Genomic DNA, 19336 nt, shown 5'->3' with positions numbered 1-19336 from the left:
GAGAGATGCATAAGTAGAAAACACCAAGACTGAAACATGGAAGAAAAACATGTTATAGAAGATACAGAAGAGAGCATAGGAATCATACCTGCTATGGTAAAAAAACAAACCTTCTTGTTCAGTTGCTAACTGCAGCACGCCAGGCTTCCCTGTCCTTCAATATCTCCTGGGGTTTGCTCAAACTCATGTTCATTGAGCTGGTGATGCCATCCAGCCATCTCATCCTCTGTCACCCCCTTCTCCTCCTGCCATCAATCTTTCCCAGCATTAAGGTCTTTTCCGATGGGACACAACTTAGCTATAAGCCATGGGGTCACAAAGAGTCGGACACGGCTGAGCGAATGAACTGAGCTAGCTACTAAGTCATCAAAAAGGCCTAACATACACAAAATTTGAATCTCAGTGAAATAAGAGATGATGGAACAAAGGCTGTATTTAAAGAAAGAGTGGTCAAGAATTTTCCAACACTCATGAATAATCAAGTCATACATTAAAGGAGCACCGCAGACACCAAAAACTACAAAGAAAGTATAGCTGGGAATATCATCATGCCTAACATAGTACCAAAGAAAAGAGAAAATATTAAGAAGGGGGGAAGTCATTATATTCAAGGAAGCAACAAATAGACTGAGGCTTAACGTCTCAACATAAAGCCGGAAGATAATGAGATATCTTGGAAGTATAATTTTCAAAAGTAAAGACAATGTAAAGACATTTCCGGACAAATAAAAAGGAGAGAATTCATTGCTCACAGACTCAAACAAAAAATACTAAAAGAAGCTCTTCAGGCACAAGAGAACACTTAAGGAAAAATGAAGAGCCATGGAAAGTATAAATCTGAAGGTAAATCTAAACAAATATTGACTATAAGAAAAGGTAAGAATGCCTAAAGTCAGGATCTAAGTACATTCTCAGGGAAATGGTAGAAGTACTCATTTATATTAGGTTCCAATAAACCAAGGATGCGTGTTGTGATCTCTAGAGTAAAAGAGGAATATAACTATCAATTTAACAAAAAGTAAAATGGAGTAATAAAAACTATTGATTAATCTCAAAGAAGGCAAGAGAAAAAGAATATAAATAGAAAACAAACAGGAACATGATAGGTGTAAGCCCAAATACACCAGTAATTGCCGGAGTCCTGCTCCAGCTGGTCCAGGGGTTCCCTCAGGATGGACGGTGTCGGCGGAGAAAATGATGCAGTCTCTCGCTCAAAGCACTGGGCTGCATGTTTATTTTAAGCATCAGGTTTTCTTTTTTCTTTTTTTTTTTAAACATTTTTACTTTATTTATTTAGGCTGTGCTGGGTCTTCGATGTGGTGTATAACCTTCTCCAGTTGCAGTGTGAGGGCAGCATGTGGGATCTAGTTCCCTGACCAGGGATCGAAATCTGGACCCCCTCCATTGGGAGCACAGAGTCTTAGCCACTGGACCACCAGGGAAGCCCCAGGTTTTCTTTTATACTTTTACAAAAGCATTAGGTCAGAGGTATGACATCTTCAGTTTCCCCTCACCCATATTTACTGTCTCCATAAATCATTGTCCTTCAGAGTTCCCTCTTAAGTGTCCTTGTGATAACACTGTAACTCAAGTTTGTCTCTGGGCTGTATATTACATTCCTCATTTATTTCTTATCTCTTTAAATCCTGCTATCCCCTAGTAACTTAAGCTCATCATCTCCTAAAAAGGCTTTTAGCTATTAGTATCTCTAAAATACCTAGTTTCCATAGGCTATAGTAAAATATGCCAACACTACAACATACCTTAAACTTTTAGCTTCTAACTATTCTTAATTATTCCTAACCTCTAACCTCAGCAAACTTCTTTTGCCATAAACATTCCCCTTACAGGCAGGTTTCAGATAACAATGTTTCCCATGGTCTCAAGCTGCAGCCTATGTGCTCATCCTGGAGCATTCTTTGTAAAGATCCTTGAACAAATGTCAATAGTTAACTTTATGGATTATAACATTCTTTCCAGCCAACTCAACCGGAGGAAAGAAAGGACAAGTCAGAATCACAAGACCTAACTCCTTCATCCCGGGACCGTGCCTGTGGGATGAGGAGAGGGGGTTGGGGCCATGCCTCCATTTTGTCAGTAATGCCTATCGCGGCTCCCGACAAGTAATGGGATCTTCCTAACCCAGGGATTGAACCTACGTCTCTTACGTCTCTTGCATTGGCAATTGGTTTCTTTACCTCTAGCACCACCTGGGAAGCCCATGTTACATGCAAGTGGACACAAGACAAAGATTCTTGACTAGAATTTTTTTAAATTAATCATATTACTTGAGATACAACTATCAAGGGGATCCCCAGGGGCTCAGTGGGTAAAGAACCTGCCTATCAATGCAGGAGACATACACTGCGGGGTTCGATCCCTGGGTTGGGAAGATCCCCTGGAGGAGGGCATGGCAACCCACTGCAGTATTCTTGCCTGGGATATTCCATAGACAGAGGAGCCTGGAGGGCTACAGTTCATGGGGTTGCAGAGTCGGACACAACTGAAGCAACTTAGCACACACACAGGCAAAACTATCAAAATCCAGGAAATTTAAAATATTAATACAAGTACAGAAAAACACATTTTATTCAAACATTAACCAAAAGAAACCTGCTAATAGCTGTACCAATATTAGACAAGAAGCAGACTTTAAAGCAAATGTCTTACTAGAGATAAAATGGACAGAGGCCTCTCTCTGTAAGAGGCTGGTGGGCATCCCTAGGATCAGTAACCACCATAAGTCTCCACTCCCAGAAGACTATTGATGAGTCAGTTTACCAAGAAAATAGAAATACACTAAACGTGTATACACCTAACAATTTTGCTTCAGAGTATATAAAGTTAAAATTGATGAAACTAAAATGAGAAAGGTAAACCTACAATCTTAGTAGGAGACTTACACAAATCTCTTAGTAAAAGAGAACAAGCAGGAAAAAATGTCTAAGAATATAGTATATTTGGACAATATGATTAATAAAATTACCTAATGGACATACAGATAACAGTGCAACCAATAATGGCAGGAAACGATTCTTTTTAGGTACACTGAGGACATTTTCCAAAACTGAGCATATGCTGGTTTGTGAAGCAAGCTTCAACAAATTTTGTCAGACTGAAATCATTTAGAGTTGGGCTATGCAACAGAATTTTCTGTGCTCCATCTGAATTGTTCAATACAATAGACACCAGAGTCAATACAGTAGTCACTAGCCACATGTGGCTACTGAGCACTTAAATTATGTGACTAATGAACTGTATTAATTTTAATTAATTTATATAGCTACATCTGGTTAGTGACTACCTATTAGCATAGCCTTAGCATATGTTTTCATACAACAATAAAATTAGCTAGAAATCAACAGCATAAACATTTAAAAAATTCCCAAATCTTTGGAAATGAAGAAAAACAATTTAAACTACCCATGGGTAAAAGAAACAAACACAATGGAAATTAGAATGTATTTTTATCTGGATAAAATGAAATACAACTTTATCCACAGAGATAAAGTAAGATACAACTAAAGTCCTGGTCCCTCCTGATTAAACAGAAATGTATAGCATTCAGTGCATGTATTAGGGGGAGAGGAAAAGGCTAAAATTTAGTGATTTGAGTCTCCATCACCAGAAGTTAGAAAAAGAATATCAAGTAAATCTAAAGAAAGTAGCTATTGCTGTTTAGTCACGCTTTGTGACCCCATAGATTGTAGCCTGCCAGGCCCCTTTGCCAATAGGATTTCCCAGGCAAGAATACTGGAACGGGTTGCCATTTCCTTCTCCAGGGCATCTTCCCAACCCAGGGATTGAACCTGCATCTCCTGCTTCGCAGGTGAATTCTTTACCACTGAGCCACCTGGGAAGCCCCGAGGGAAAGTAGAGAGAGATTCATATGGGTTGTTCTGGTTTCTCATCATAATTTAAAGAGAAATACTCACAATATCCAGAGCCCTTTATGTCCTGCAAAAGAAGGAAGAAGAGGTCCTCAAATTCTTTACATAGGGACTTCCCTGGTGGCGCAGTGGCTAAGATGCCATGTTCCCAATGCTGGGGGCCTGGGTTCAAACCCTAGTCAGGGGACTAGATCCCACATGCCACAACTAAGAGCTCACATGCCACAACTAAAGATCCTGCGTGCCACCGCAACCAAGATCTGGTGCAGCCAAATAAATAAATTAATTAAACTATTTTAAAAAGAAAATTCCTTACATAAGGAACCCACTTAGGAGAAACTTAGGTTGACTTCCAAATGGAACAGTGAATCTACAAAAGGCAAAAGTGATGGCGTCTACCTCATAAATCTGAAGAGAATCTGTGAGAAAGTTCTGGCAGCTTGTGCCATGCCGTCGATGCCACTGAAAACTCAGCTAATGTCAGTGTCCTGTCCTCCAGACATACTGGCCACCAAGCTGTGCTGAAGTTTGCTGCTGCCCTGAGGCCACTCCTATTGCTGACTGTGTCACTCCTGGAGATTTCACTCACCAGATCCAGGCAGTCTTCTGGGAGTGGAGACTTCCGGTGGTTACTGGTCCTAGGGCTGCCCACCAGCCTCTTACAGAGACCTCTTAGGTTAACCTGCCTACCACTGCTCTGCGTAACACAGACTCAACTCTGCGCTCTGCGGGCATTGCCATTCCTTCCAACAACAGGGGAGCTCACTCAGTGGGTCTGAGGTGATGGGTGCTGGTCTAGGAAGTTGTGCACGTTCGTACACCATCTCTCGTGAACACCCACAGGAGGTCACACCTGATCTCAGCTTCCACACAGACCCAGAAGAGATTGAAAAGGAGGAGCAGGCTGCTGCTGAAAAGGCTGTGACCAAGGAGGCATTTCAGTGTGAATGGACAGCTCTAGCTCCTGAGTTTACTGCTGCTCAACCTGAGATCCCAGACTGGTCTGCGGTGTACAGGTGCCCTGGGTGCCTACTCAGCAGGTCCCTCCTGAAGACTGGAGTATGCAGCCCGACACTGAAGACTGGTCTGCAGCTCCCACTGCTCTGGAATGGGCAAGGAAGACCACTGAGTGGTTTTAAACCACTCTACCATAGACTTTAAACAGAAAATGGAAATCAAGTTTAGGGAAAATAAAGTTGTTTTTATTTTTAAAAAGAGAAGGAAGGAAATAGTAGAGCATGAATTGATGAACTAGAAAGCAAACATTTTAAAAAGAAAATAAAGCCAAAGGCTCATTTTTTGGAAAAGAATAAATTTGATATTCTCCCAGCAAAACCAATCAAGAAAGAGAGAAAAGTCCTGTATGTCAATGTAAGGAATGCAAAAGTGGCCATCAGCACAGATCTACATCCATTACAGGGGTAATATGAAGGATATGATTAATAATTTTACCTGAAGATAAGAAAATGAATCTAAAATTGACATAATAAGAAATATAAAATTTGAAGAGCTCTATGTCTATTAAGGACATTATCTGTAATTTAAATTTTTCCTATAAAGAATATTCCAAACCAGACATCTCAGCAGGGAATACTTCCAGACAGTAAATGAAAAAAAATAAACCAATCTCACACAATCTCTTCAAGGTAATAGAAAAAGACCATACATTACCCAACTAATTTTATGGAAGCTGTGGATTATGTTCCTTACAGAGGAAGATTTCCTTTCTTAAACTAGAACAAGAGGCTAGCTTTCCCAAGGATGTTGACACACCCATCTCTCCACATCTCCCTAGAACACCCTTCAGGCTTTTGATCATTCCAGCTGTCAAGGAGCTGCAGCTGAGCCTCCAGGGCACATTAAAAGCAACTTCTTTCAAAAAACTGGAATCCAGTTCTCTGGCAGGCAGACTGAATCTATACAATATCATTTAACACTTACACTAAACAGGCTGAATGAATCACAAGCTGGAATCAAGATTGCTGGGAGAAATATCAACAACCTCAGATATGCAGATGATACCACTCTAATGGCAGAGAGCAAAGAGGAACTAAAGAATCTCTTGATGCGGGTGAAAGAGGAGAGTGAAAAAGCTGGCTTATAACTCAACGTTCAAAAAACTAAGATCATGGCATCTGGTCCCATCACTTCATGGCAAGTAGAAGGGGAAAAAGTGGAAACAGTGACAATTTCTTGGGCTTCAAAATCACTGAGGATGGTGATTGCAGCCATGAAATTAAAGGACACTTGCTCCTTGGAAGAAAAGCTATGACAAGCCTAGACAGCATATTAAAAAGTAGAGACATCACTTTGCTGACAAAGGTCTGTAGAGTCAAAGCTATGGTTTTTCCACTAGTCATGTACAGATGTGAGTTGAACCATAAAGAAGGCTGAGCACCGAAGAACTGATGCTTTTGAACTGTGGTATTGGAGTAGACTCTTGAGAGTCCCTTGGACTCCAAGGAGATCAAACCAGTCAACCCTAAGGAAATCAACTCTGAATATTCACTGGAAGGACTGATACTGAAACTCCAATACTTTGGCCACCTGATGAGAAGAGTAGACCAAGAGTATTTTGATGAGTGCCATATTACATGTATGTGTACTTTGTTCTAAAAATCATATTGACAGTGGCAAATGAAAAATTTTCCATTGTTGTACCAGAAATATTCCTATATCATAAACATAGCTCTACATCTTCATTTTAAATATGGCTGTAAGGGATATTTATAATTGCTTTCTCAATATTCCTCCTCCCTCTCCCTGCCCCAAAATTTCTCAGTAACAGCACCTTACCTGACTTTCTTTTAGTAATTTGCTCTCTCCCTTTCAGGGCTATGGTTTTTTCTAACTTTGAATTTTGAGATAATTTCAAACTTACAGAAAAATTGCAAGAAGAGTACAAAGAGTTCCTATATGTGCTTCCCCCAGATTCCCCAAATATCATTTTATCACATTTGCTTTATTATTATCTACCTACCTACTCTATCTACCCAGATATATCTCTATATATATTTCAATTTTTTTCCTGGATTGTTTAGGAGTAAGTTGCAGACAACTTACTTTGCAGGCAAAGGAGAAAAGGAAAGATATGCCCATTTGAATACAGAGTTCCAAAGAACAGCAAGGAGAGATGAGAAAGCCTTCCTCAATGATCAGTGCAAAGAAATAGAGGAAAACAATAGAATGGGAAAGACTAGAGATCTCAAGAAAATTAGAGATACCAAGGGAACATTTCATGCAAAGATGGGCACAATAAAGGACAGAAATGATATGGACCTAACAGAAGCAGAAGACATTAAGAAGAGGTGGCAAGAATACACAAAAGTACTTACAAAAGAGATCTTCATGACCCAGATAATCACAATGGTGTGATCACTCACCTAGAGCCAGACATCCTGGAATGAGAAGTCAAGAGGGCCTTAGGAAGCATCACTACAAACAAAGCTAGTGGAGGTGATGGAATTCCAGTTGAGCTATTTCAAATCCTGAAAGATGATACTGTGAAAGTGCTGCACTCAATATGCAAGCAAATTTAGAAAACTCAGCAGTGGCCACAGAACTGGAAAAGGTCAGTTTTCATTCCAATCCCAAAGAAAGGCAATGCCAAAGAATGCTCAAACTACTGCACAATTGCACTCATCTCACATGCTAACAAAGTGATGCTCAAAATTCTCCAAGCCAGGCTTCAACAGTAATGTGAACCGTGAACTTCCAGATGTTCAAGCTGGATTTCAAAAAGGCAGAGGAACCAGAGATCAAATTGCCAACATCCATAGGATCATCAAAAAAGCAAGAGAGATCCAGAAAAACATCTATTTCTGCTTTATTGACTATGCCAAAGCCTTTGACTGTGTGGATCACAACAAACTGAAAAATTGTTAAAGAGATGGGAATACCAGACCACCTGACCTGCCTCCTGAGAAATCTGTATGCAGGTCAAGAAGCAACTGTCAGAACTGGACATGGAGCAACAGACTGGTTCCAAATAGGAAAAGGAGTACATCAAGGCTGTATATTGTTACCCTGTTTATTTAACTTATATGCAGAGTACATCATGCAAAATGCCAGGCTGGATGAAGCACAAACTGGAATCAAGATTGCCAGGAGAAATAGCAATAGCCTCAGATATGCAGATGACACCACCCTTATGGCAGAAAGCAAAGAAGAACTAAAGAGCCTCTTGATGAAAATGAAAGAGGAGAGTGAAAAAGTTGGCTTAAAACTCAATATTCAGAAAACTAAGATCATAGCATCTGGTCCCATCACTTCATGGCAAGTAGATGGGGAAACAGTGGAAACAGTGACAGATTTAATTTTGGGGGGCTCCAAAACCACTGCAGATGGTGACTGCAGCCATGAAATTAAGAGGATGGAAAGGACTGATGCTAAGCTGAAACTGCAATACTTTGGCCACCGGATGGGAAGAACTGACTCATTTGAAAAGACCCTGATGCTGGGAAAGATTGAAGGCAGGAGGAGAAGGGGACGCCAGAGGATGAGATGGTTGCATGGCATCACCGACTCAATGGACATGAGTTTGAGTAAACTCCAAGAGTTGGTGATGGACAGGGAGGCCTGGCGTGCTGCAGTCCATAGGGTTGCAAAGATTCAGACACAACTGAGCAACTGAACTGAAGTTGCAGACACAATGTTCCTTTGACATTCAAACAGAGCAAGGAGAAACAGGATTTTGAGCAGAGAAATGGTATAGTCTGGTTTCTATGATCTGGCTGCCTTGTGGGGAACTGAGTAAAGCAGGGAGATGGGGAGGCTATGGCCTTAGCAACTGGGAGGATAAAATTGCCACTTTATAAGATGGCAATATAAGATACAAGAAAACTACATGTTTGGGGAGAAATTAAATGTTTGATTGGGGCATCTTAGGTTGAAGATGCCTAATGAATCACTGTTCCAAGCTCCACTTATAAACCTATTTGCAGGGCCAGGGTTTCTGCTCTTTGATACTGATGACCCTCTAAGAAGACTGCCTGCACCATCCACTCTTGAGGTTGCAGCGCCAGACTCCCCCTGGATCTCTGGCCCGCCATTCCCCCTGTGCTGTCTTGGATCCTGACTTCCCAGTGGCTGCTGCTGGAGGGGCTCATTGATACCACCTGGGAGTGTGGAGTTGATGTTCTATGGTGGAAACTGAGGGGAGCCTGAAGAAAAGTCATCTCCCTCCTCCTACGCCATGGTGAGATGACCTAGTTCATACCACATGCACTCTGAAGATAGTGAAACTATGCAAACAGCTGTGCCTTGACTGTAGACACAGTAACACCCACTTGTACCTTTCTTTTTCCCTGCCTCACTACCCATTTACCTTCAGTCATCATGTTCTGAGATTGCACCACTCCAACAGAGGAAAAGAATCCACCTGCCAATGCAGGAGACACGGGAGATCCAGGTTCCATCCCTGGATCAGGAAGATCCCCTGGAGGAAGAAATGGCAACCAACTCCAGTATTCTTGCCTGGGAAATCCCATGGACAGAGGAGTCTGGCTGGCTACAATCTAGGGGGTTGCAAAGAATCAGACATAACTGAGCACGCACACATGCAATAAAGAATTAACAATAAGGTTTAATTTTAGGCTCTGTTTTCTTGGGAACCCAGATTAAAGTAGGCATCAAAGTGGAGATATCTGGTAGGCAAAGGGATTTATGAACCTGTAATTCAGAGAAGAGGTCAAGGCTGGAATATAGATTTTGGAGTCCTAGGTACTAATTGTAAAGACCTAAGACCAGATGAGATCCTAGAAGTGAACATAGGTGGAAAACCAAAGAGACGTGAACGCTGACCCCTCAGGCACTCCAACATACTGAAGGCTAGAGAGTTGAGGAAATACCAGCATTGAGACTGAGAAGAAACGTCCCACAAGGTAGAGAAAAACCAAGCGTGTTGTTCCTGAAGCCAAATGAAAATGTCAATTATGCAAAATACTGCTGACAACTCAAACAATAAGTTAGTATTGGAACCAGCATATGGAGTTTAGCAAACTTGATTACTACTCTTTATGTGGAGAATTAGTTTAATATTCAGTAATGTCACACCTCTCATTCCTGATATAATTTGCATCTTTTTTTTTTCCCCTGATCAGTCTGACTTAGAAGTTTATCTTGTTCTTTTTAAAAAGTTGCTTTTGGTCGAAATAGAGTATAGAAATTGATTTCTTATTTTTGTTGTCTATTGATTTCCAATCTAGTCTTTCTTTTCTTCTCTTTATTTTGGGCTTAATTTATTCTTATTCTGGTTTCTTAAAGTGGAAGCTGAAGTAATTAAATCGAGACTTTTTTTTCTAATATATTTCATGGCTAAAAATTTACCTGTAAAAACTGTGTCCCAGAAATAATTTGTTGAAATACTTCTCTGTTCCTTTCTCCCCTCACCTTCGGGAACTCTAATTACCGTTATACATACTAGGCTGCTTGATATTGTACCGCAGCTCTGTTCATTTTTTCTCAGTGTTTTCTTTTCCTTTTTTTTCATTTTGATTGATTTTTGCTATGTCTTACCTACGGTAATTTTTTTTTCTATTGTGTTTAATCCACAATTAATCCCATCTGTGTTTTTTAAAAAAATCTGATATTGTAGCTTTCATCTCCAAAAGCTTGGTTGTTTTTCTTAGATTTCATGTCACTACTGAGCATGTTCTGTATTTCCACAGCTTCTTGATCATACGGAATAGTTTAATAACTGTCTTAATGAGCTTGTCTAATTGTCACTTCTGGATCAACTTGAGTGGTTTTTCTTATTATGGTTGCATTTTCCTGCTTCTCTGCATGACATGAGTTCCCCAATTTTTTATTGGATGCCAGTCATTGTGTATTGTATGCTGTTGGGTGCTAAGTATTTTTAATATATATATATTCTTGAACTTTGTTCTTGGATGTGTTTAAATTACTTAAACAGTTTTATCCTATTAGGTCTTGCTATTAAGTATCTTTCAGGCACTGTTGTCTAGGGTTCATTTTTCTCTTGTGGAGGTAAGACTACATTTTGGACCCACAGTTTCTCAGCCTCAGCACTATTGACATTTAAGGCCAGATGATTCATTATAGAATGTTTAGCAGCATCTCTGGCCTCCACTCACTAGATGCCAGTATAGGTTCATCTCCTCTGGCTGTGAAAACCAAAACTGTCTCCAGAAATCACCAATTGCCTCCTGTAAGATTGCGGGGTGGGGGGACAGGGAAGGTGTGTGTGTGCCAAAACTGCCCTCTTTTGAGAACCACAGGTCTAACAGATGTCCTGTCACTTTTAAGGCTTTATGCTCTGCCTGATGGTACTATTTCTGGCCATTTGTGAGTTCCAGTGATTCCCCTTCTAATTCTTCTGGATGGTTCTTTCCTCCACCTCAGATAGTTTCCACTCAGCTGAATGCTTGTGAAGGACCCTGTGCAGATCTCCAACGTTTAGTTCTCCTCTTTGGTACTCTACCCTGCAAAAGCTAGCCCCTTAACCTGTCAGAGCCCCCTGCTCCATCTTCTCATTGAGGGAGATTGCCAGGTTCTGCTTGAGTTCTCCCTCCCTGTGCTGTGGCCTGGAAGGCCACAGGCAGTGAAAATTAAAAGTGTTAGTTGCTTAGTCGTGTCCCTCTTTGGGATCCCATGGACTGTCCACGGAATTCTCCAGGCAATATTGGAGTGGGTTGCATTCCCTTCTCAGGGGATCTTCCCAGGGGTTGAACCTAGGTCTCCTGCATGGCAGATTCTTTACCATCTCAGCCACCAGGGAAGCCCCAAATTTGCTTTGCATTTCCCATTTCAGGGATCTCCTGTCTCCTATTCTTTGCTTCTGATACATTTTATCTAATATTGTACTTGCTCAGGCAGGTTAGTCATCTTGGTCTGAAGGATTTTGTAATGGTTTTATAAAAGGATATTTGCATGCTAATTCAAAAAATTCAAAGAGAGGAAAAATTTATAATGCAAGAAGTAAGGATTGCTGGAGTATGCCTTTCAGTAGGTTTGAGAGGGTGGCTTAGACCCAACAGAGAGGGCAGCCTCAGGTAGAAGCAGTTGATCCACAGTTAAGAGGAAAAGTGGCACTAAGATTAAGAAACCAAGATATGGACTTTGTTTACTGCTTTCTAGATTTTTCTTTCTGTTGTAAACACAGTACAATAGGTAGAGACAGGGACAGGTATACAGAGTGCATTTTTATAGGTGTAGACACAACGTAAAACTGTTAATGGGATAATACTAGGATTGTGGACTCATGGAAGACTTTTGGAATGCTTTTTATTTCTAAGCTTTTCTCATGTAGCTATATATTAGTTTATATTAATAGTATATTATAGATCTACATAAACACATGTAGAGAACACTTTTTATGAATTTAAAGAAACTAGTTGGGACACTTTATTCTCAGCACCTACTCATTACACTCCTTTGCCCAAAACCTCTAATAGTTTTCTATCTCATTCATAGTTCTCGCCAATGGCTAACGAAGTATTCCACAATCTGGCCCTCTGGCCCTCTGGCCCTACTCTCCACCCGTACCTCCTTTCTCTGGTTTCACCCACTACATCCACCCATGTTCACTCTGCTCCAGCCCCACTGGCCTTGTCTCTTGCTCAAATCAGGCACTGCTCCTACATCAAATTCTTCACACTTGCTGTTCCCATGCCTAGAACATCTTTCCTCTAGTCTCAGAGTGCTTCCTTACATTTACTTGTATCTTTTCTCAAACTTCACTATTCATGAAGTCTTCCCTATACGACCTGTCTAAATTGCAGTCCATTTCCTGCTTGATGTTTTGTGGTCTCCTCTTTCCTAGTTATTTTCTCCTTACCATTCATCACATGCTTTTTTTTTTTTTCCTATTGCCATCTGTAGTTTTCAAAAGCAATAGATAAAACCCCAGGGCAGTCTTGGGCCTGAGCAACTTCAAACCCACAGGCCTGAAAAATTTAAAAAAAGGACCCCAGAAAACCACGTCGGGGGGAGGAGGGGGAATGGAGGACATGGGAAAGAGTTCCAAGTCACATACAGGGGGTGCTTGAGGGGAACTCCCTAAGAGTGATGGCTGGAAGTGGGTACAGCATAGACTCAGCAGTGTAATCCCCAGTCTGGGTCCCAAGCTAATAAATCTGTAAGAAGGATGGGAAGAGAAATGCCAAGGACTTGACTGTGTGATGTTTTTTTATCTACAGACATTCCCAACATCAGTGTTTAGTTATTGTTGGAATTTAAAGTATATGTATGTGCTGTGTGGTGTAGACAAGAGTAGAGTAACCAATGGCAGAGGTTGACAGAGGCCAAATCATGGAAGGCCATGCTAATTTTATTAACTTAGGTAGTGCATAAAGTATAAGTCTAGAATTTAAAATTACAAAGGTTTTCTACAAATCAGTAAGAAAATACAAATAACCTATATTAATCAGGACAGAAACCCAATTCAATTATTTTAAACAAGAAAGGGACTTTATTGGCTCACAAAACATTAAAGTCCAGAGGTAGGGCAGGCTTTAGGCACAGCTGGATCTAGGGCCTCCAGAAAAATGACATCAGAACTTAGCTCTCATTCCTTTCTGCTAGCCTCTGAGTTTCCCCTCACTCTTTCCACAAAGAACAAATTTTCAGGCTTACACAGTCCTTAGTTCGTGGGATCTCTGTCGAGCGTTCTTTCCAAGAGTTCCAGCAGAAGTTCCGTTGAGGGCATTCTTTAGCCTGACTTGGGTTACATGTCCATTCTTTAATCACTGTGGCTAAGGAGCTGTGGGACTCAGGAAGGCCTGACCTGGTCATGTACTCACCTAAGCCACAGGGAACGGGTTCCCCACAATATTTATTCTGTTATCACAAAATGGGGAAAGAGATACTGAACAGAAACAACATATATCCACACGTAACAGAAAAGCAGGTGAAGGATACAAACTATCCATGATAAAACTATAAACGGCTAATAAATATATGAAAATAACCTCAACCTCGCCATTAATCAGGAAAATGTAAAATGATCCTTTTTCTCTTTTTTGCCCATCAGATAAAAATTATCAAGTGCAGGTAAAGCTTTATGGGAAAATGAGCACTTTCCACACAGTTGGTGAAAACAGAAAGTCATGAAGGCCTTTGGGACGGCTAAGGTGGGTCTACTATCAGATTGTTCTCTGATAGACAATCTGATAACAATCTGATAGACCCAACAATCTACCTTCTACTCCATTCTAAAAAAATACTCACACACATGCATAAAAATATTAAAGAGATGTTTACTTGGCAATGTAATAGCAAAAGAAAAAATAAGGGAACAGTTAAATAATGGTATTTTCATAGTATTGAATATTATTCAACCATTAAGGAGATTTAAAGACCTCAGGATTGGTTTTCGAGACAAAAATAAGCAAGCTGCAGAACAATACATATATATATCCTATTTATGTAAAAATTGCATTTATATGTATATGCATATTCACATGGGAATTATGGAAAGATTAGATGAATGCATACTAAACTGTGGGCAGTGGAATGTGATAGGAAATGCTGGAGAAAAGGGTCTCTCTTCACTCATATATAAAAGTTTTGTACACTGAGATGGCAGTCATTTATATTTTCATAATTAAAAATGGGAAAATGCAATTCACAATTGGAAATGCAAATTGCAAATAAAGTATAAAAAGGTAATTCTCCTTATTAACACAAAAAAGATGTATTTTTGCCTATCACAGTGGCAAACACATTGAAGGATTCAGGGTTGGTGGAGTGTAGGCAAAGAGGTGCTCTAACTAGTGATGGAGTTGCAAAGTGGTACAATTTTTCTCATGGTATTTCTCCAAATGTTAAATATGTACATCTCCTGACCCAATAAATCCGCTTCTGGCTATTTACGCTACAGAAATACCCACAGGCAGCAAAATATATATGGATGTTAACTCTACTTTTATTTGTAATTAAAAAAAAAAAAAGAACTAATGAAATTACCTACCAATAGGGGTTGTCTAATAAGTTACAGCATATTTTTTTAGGCTGCGCGGTGTGGCATGTGGGATCTTAGTTCCCCAATCAGGGATTGAACTTGTGCCCCCTGCATTGGGAGTGCCTAGTCTTAACCACTGGACTGCCTGGGAAGTCCCAGTTATAGCATATTGATGCAATGGGTTAGTATGTAGCCATAAAAAAATAAAAGTCTACATCCAAGTGGGAGGGTGAGGAGGCAATTTTCAGTGCAGTACATGTAAAATGGGGGTATGTACCTACCTCATATGGTCTTGGTGTGGGGATTAAGAGTTAATCCATGGTAAAGCGCTTCCAACAGTGTCTGTGTACAGTAACAAGTGTCAGCTATTAACACATTTTTGCTTAATTATGTATAAGCCTAAGTCTGGAAGAAGAGCAAACCAAATAATTATTACTTGTCAATTTAGACCATAAAAAGAAATGTCCTTTTTCATTTTGTATTTCTGAACTGTAGAAAAGTCAAACAAGTATGTTTTAATAGCCTTTGTATTTGTTAACCATAAGATAAAAGCATAAAATTTACCAATCAAGGTTTAATAGCCATCATTCATTGCATTGTGAAAAAAAATACATCCCTGGAGTTCACAGAACTAGATTTGAGTTTTAGCTCTAACTGGCCACATGCAAAGTCACGTGATCTCTAAATCTTGCTTTCCTAGTCTACAAATCTAAGGGAGATGGGTAGTGTCTAACCCAATGACTGGCATGCAGATTATTTCAGTACATAGAACCCTCCCTGCAACTTACACAAATGTGACAGACCTACTGCTAAATGATCAAGTGCCAACTGGGTGTGAATATGTAGAGTTCAACCTCCAAGAAAACCACAAGAAAATTTCGCAGTAATGAGCAAGTGCTCAGTGGCTATTGGACAGGCATAAGCAGTCTGCTTGCCGTTAATAATGACTGTTCATTTGCTAACCCAACAGATGCCACTGCTTGGCAATGCTAGATCACCACTTCATCAAAGGCTGGGCACCCCCCAGAATTGCCAACTATGAACATCTGAGTGGACATAAACCAAAGTCCGGACGAAATCACAAAGCACTGAAGAGATAACCAGAGATGGGGAGTACACAGACAATCATTTCCTTTTAATGTGTATCGTCACCCAGTTTTCTGGGGTCCAGTCCATTTTCCCCCAGAGCCTTGCCTTAGTCTCAGAATCCTTCTGAAACAACACACAGGTATCAGAGATGATAAGACAAACTCACATTTGCCAACTCTAATACCTTTTTCTAAGTTCTCACATTACACCAAACATCTTTGGCATTTATGACAAATGTATCACAGGGAAGCTTCTTTGTATACAGGAAAGGCAGAAGATCTAAACAACCATGAAACTTGAGCCACCAAGAGGTTACTCCCTTCTTACCTACTCTGATAAAAGAATTCTGTCATCCCAGCAGTATTCCAAATATGCCACTTCAGAACCTACTTGGAAAGAAGCCAGTTATAAATAAATCAATCAACCCAAGACTGTTTTATCTTAGAGCAGAGGAATTCATAGCTTTATTGGACACTGACTTGTTTCCTCTCAGCCACAAAGAGATAAAGACCCAAACAAAAGTCCCTACATATTCTTGTATAACTTAAAATACATTATATCATTACTACATATTTATACTTCAATAAATCTTAATCTATAAAGCACATTTCTTATAATTAACTGTTATCAAAAAATCTATAAACAAGCTCCATTCCGCCTCACTTCTCCACCAGAGAGCCTTGCATTTATTACTCTGCTTTTTAACAGGCTCATGCAAATCGCACCTTCTGTTTTTTAATTTGATCCAAGCACCAGATGTAACCCCAAACTCTGGAAATATGTAATATTTTTATTCACATGGGTCATTTTCCACACAATTATGCCCACTATAAAAAAGCCTTTTCTCATATATTCTATATATTTTTAACTTTCAGAGTTTTCCACTAAACAGAACCACAGTATTTGGGATTCTCAACCAAGGAGTATATAATCCTACTACTACAATGTTATTACTTTTATACATTTTTTAAAAAATGTGTTAAGACTTAAAATTAAAGAAAAAAGCTCCACCAACTCTGATAATAAACTAGTTGTTAACAGCCTAGTTCTTTTTTAAATAGAACAATCTATTCAACCTAATATGTTAAGTACAACCTCAATACTACTCGAGATTATTATTTTTTTTTTTATAAAAGACCCATAAACTTCCAAACTGTGATAGTTATCTTGGACTCACCTCTGAAGACTGCTGACGAGCTGGCTAGCTCTTTGAGCTGAGTCTTCCTTTCCCCAATACAACACCCTGGTAAGAGAACTATGGCTCTAGGAAGTCTCAGAGGTGACCCCCCATCCCAGGACTGCTTAGACTGGGAGGGAGGGGGGAGAGGATAACTCACAGGAAACAGCTTTATACCAACCCCCAGTGATTTACAGTGGAAGAATACCTACCTACCCATGGCAGGGTTACAGTACCTAGCACAGTGCCTTGTCGGTAGAAAATTTAATAATAAACGCATGGCTGCTCTGTTAGCTTGGTGTTCAACCCTTTTGTACCAAAAGAGTAAAATCAAAAACCTGATACCTTGTTCCCCACCTATCAGGGATTGTCCTGTCCTCAACAAAAATGAAAGAAAAATAACAGTGACTTGGATCTTCAAGTCTTTTGTTTTCTAAAAGCCAAGACAGACCATTACTCTTGTTTACATTTGCCCTTCAACACTGCCATTCACTACAGATCCTCCCCTAGTGTTATAATTTCTACCTTCATAGCTTTACAACTGTTTGTTTAGACTGTTCACTTTCTAATGATACATGAGAGGACATTATTTTCATGAGTGGGTTGCTTCTCAATTACAGGTAGGATGAGCTATTTTTGAGTTTTCCAGCAGGCAGATAATTATACCTAGAACAAATTCTTGATACACTTCAATTTTGGGATCAAAGTATTTGTCAGTCTTCCCCAATCTAGGTGTCCCATTCACTTTTTGATGTTTTATCAACCGTCACTTCTTATCTGAGTTTTAAGGCTCATTTCACTCTGGTTTTTGGTCACCTTTTATCTTCTATTTTCAAAAATGCATATTCAAATTAGGTAAAAGGAAACAGGTAAATTTGGAAAAAGTGATTTCAGTTTTCAGATTTTGTAATTCCTATGTTGCTTTTCAAAGTAGAAGGGAATGTATCCTTGCAAAGAACATTTCGATGACCAACACAAATAATATATCTAAGAAGCAAACTTTGTAACAAAGGGACAAAGATCAGGTAGTTCATCATTAGGAAAAATAATAAGAAATATCACATGGAAGATTAGGCATTAACACCTGAATTAAGTTTAAAATTTCAGTTTCTAGGCAGGTATGACACCATTCCTTTCAAGATAATAATAGTGGGTGAAGATTTTCTACATTTCCCAGTGGATTTTCTAATAGTCTATAGGAAAACTATGTCATTTCATGTTTTTAATTTTGTCTTCATTTCAGAAGAAAAAGACCTGAGTGCTGACTTTTTTTTTTAATTTCTTAAACTTTCACAACATTGAGAAGTTTTTCTGCATTGTGTCTTCGCTGATGTCTAAAAAGATTTGAGCTCTGACTATAGGACTTCCCACACTGAACACATTCATAAGGTTTCTCCCCAGTATGGATTCTCTGGTGATTGATAAGCCCAGAATTCTGGCTAAAGGCTTTTCCACATTCAAGACATTTGTAAGGTTTTTCTCCAGTGTGGACTCTCTGGTGCTGCACGAGGATGGAACTCCTGCTGAATGCTTTCCCACACTCAACACATCCATAGGGTTTCTCCCCACTGTGGATTCTCTGATGAAGAATAAGGGCTGAGCCCTGACTGAAGTGTTTCCCACATTCGTCACATATATGCTGTTTCTTTCGGGAGGGATTTCTCTTTCTTTCAAACCTGCCCTTAGGGAAACAGGTTTCTCCATATTTAAAGATTTGAGGAACACCTATATTGAGAGTGCCGGGAACTTCATGAGATTCTCCTGCTGAAGGAATCTCCTGCTTTGGAGCTAGAGCTCCATTTTCAGTCCTAGCATCATCATCTGAAATAAACAGAAAATGTAAATCACTCACTTCCTATTCTGGGAGGACAGACAACTTAAGAAAAAAGAAGTTTTAAAAAAATGAACTGGAAGTAAACAGCTTGTATATGTCTATAAACAGCACTATGAAACTGGTGATGATACTGCCTAGTCTCAAAAAAGAAAAAAATGAAAACAACTCATTATGAGGTTAATGAGGTGAGAGCATGAGAACATATGAGGAATTAAAATGCTGCACCCTAGTGAGTGGTAGCACAGGGAGTGGGTTACACAGTGGTGGTCAAAAATCGAAGGGTGGAAAAACCGCAGCTGTTTCAGAGAGTCTAAGTTTGTTAGGAGACACAGAGATGCAGCTAAGGTCAGAAAAATAAATCAAAATTTGCCATCAGGAAATCACACTGTTTTGCTTTGAAAAAGGGAGAGATTACATCAAAATAC

At 39.7% G+C, this 19336-nt stretch overlaps 1 protein-coding gene and 1 pseudogene across 4 annotated transcripts in view; one reads left to right on the top strand and one right to left on the bottom strand.

Moving 5' to 3' along the window:
• The window catches only part of ZNF24 (zinc finger protein 24), a 37195-nt gene that overhangs the window by 13601 nt on the left and 4258 nt on the right, over positions 1 to 19336 (bottom strand). For 2 of the 4 annotated variants that reach the window (XM_081562449.1, XM_081562450.1), the window contains exon 4: positions 13301 to 18898. The exons of 1 other annotated variant lie outside the window; for it this stretch is intronic. In XM_081562449.1, coding sequence (XP_081418575.1) covers positions 18360 to 18898 — 539 coding nt within the window. In that variant the 3' untranslated portion in view covers positions 13301 to 18359. Of the gene's footprint in view, positions 1 to 13300; positions 18899 to 19336 lie in introns of those variants that run through there. One more of the 4 variants, XR_014074783.1, reaches the window with a different exon arrangement.
• LOC145534819 (small ribosomal subunit protein uS2-like) lies at positions 963 to 15911 on the top strand (annotated as a pseudogene).

The sequence above is a fragment of the Giraffa tippelskirchi genome, chromosome 14 (assembly GCF_054371585.1).
Source record: "Giraffa tippelskirchi isolate mGirTip1 chromosome 14, T2T-mGirTip1v1.2.pri, whole genome shotgun sequence".
Classification (NCBI taxonomy): domain Eukaryota; kingdom Metazoa; phylum Chordata; class Mammalia; order Artiodactyla; family Giraffidae; genus Giraffa; species Giraffa tippelskirchi.
This window is presented reverse-complemented; position numbering and strand designations above follow the sequence as displayed.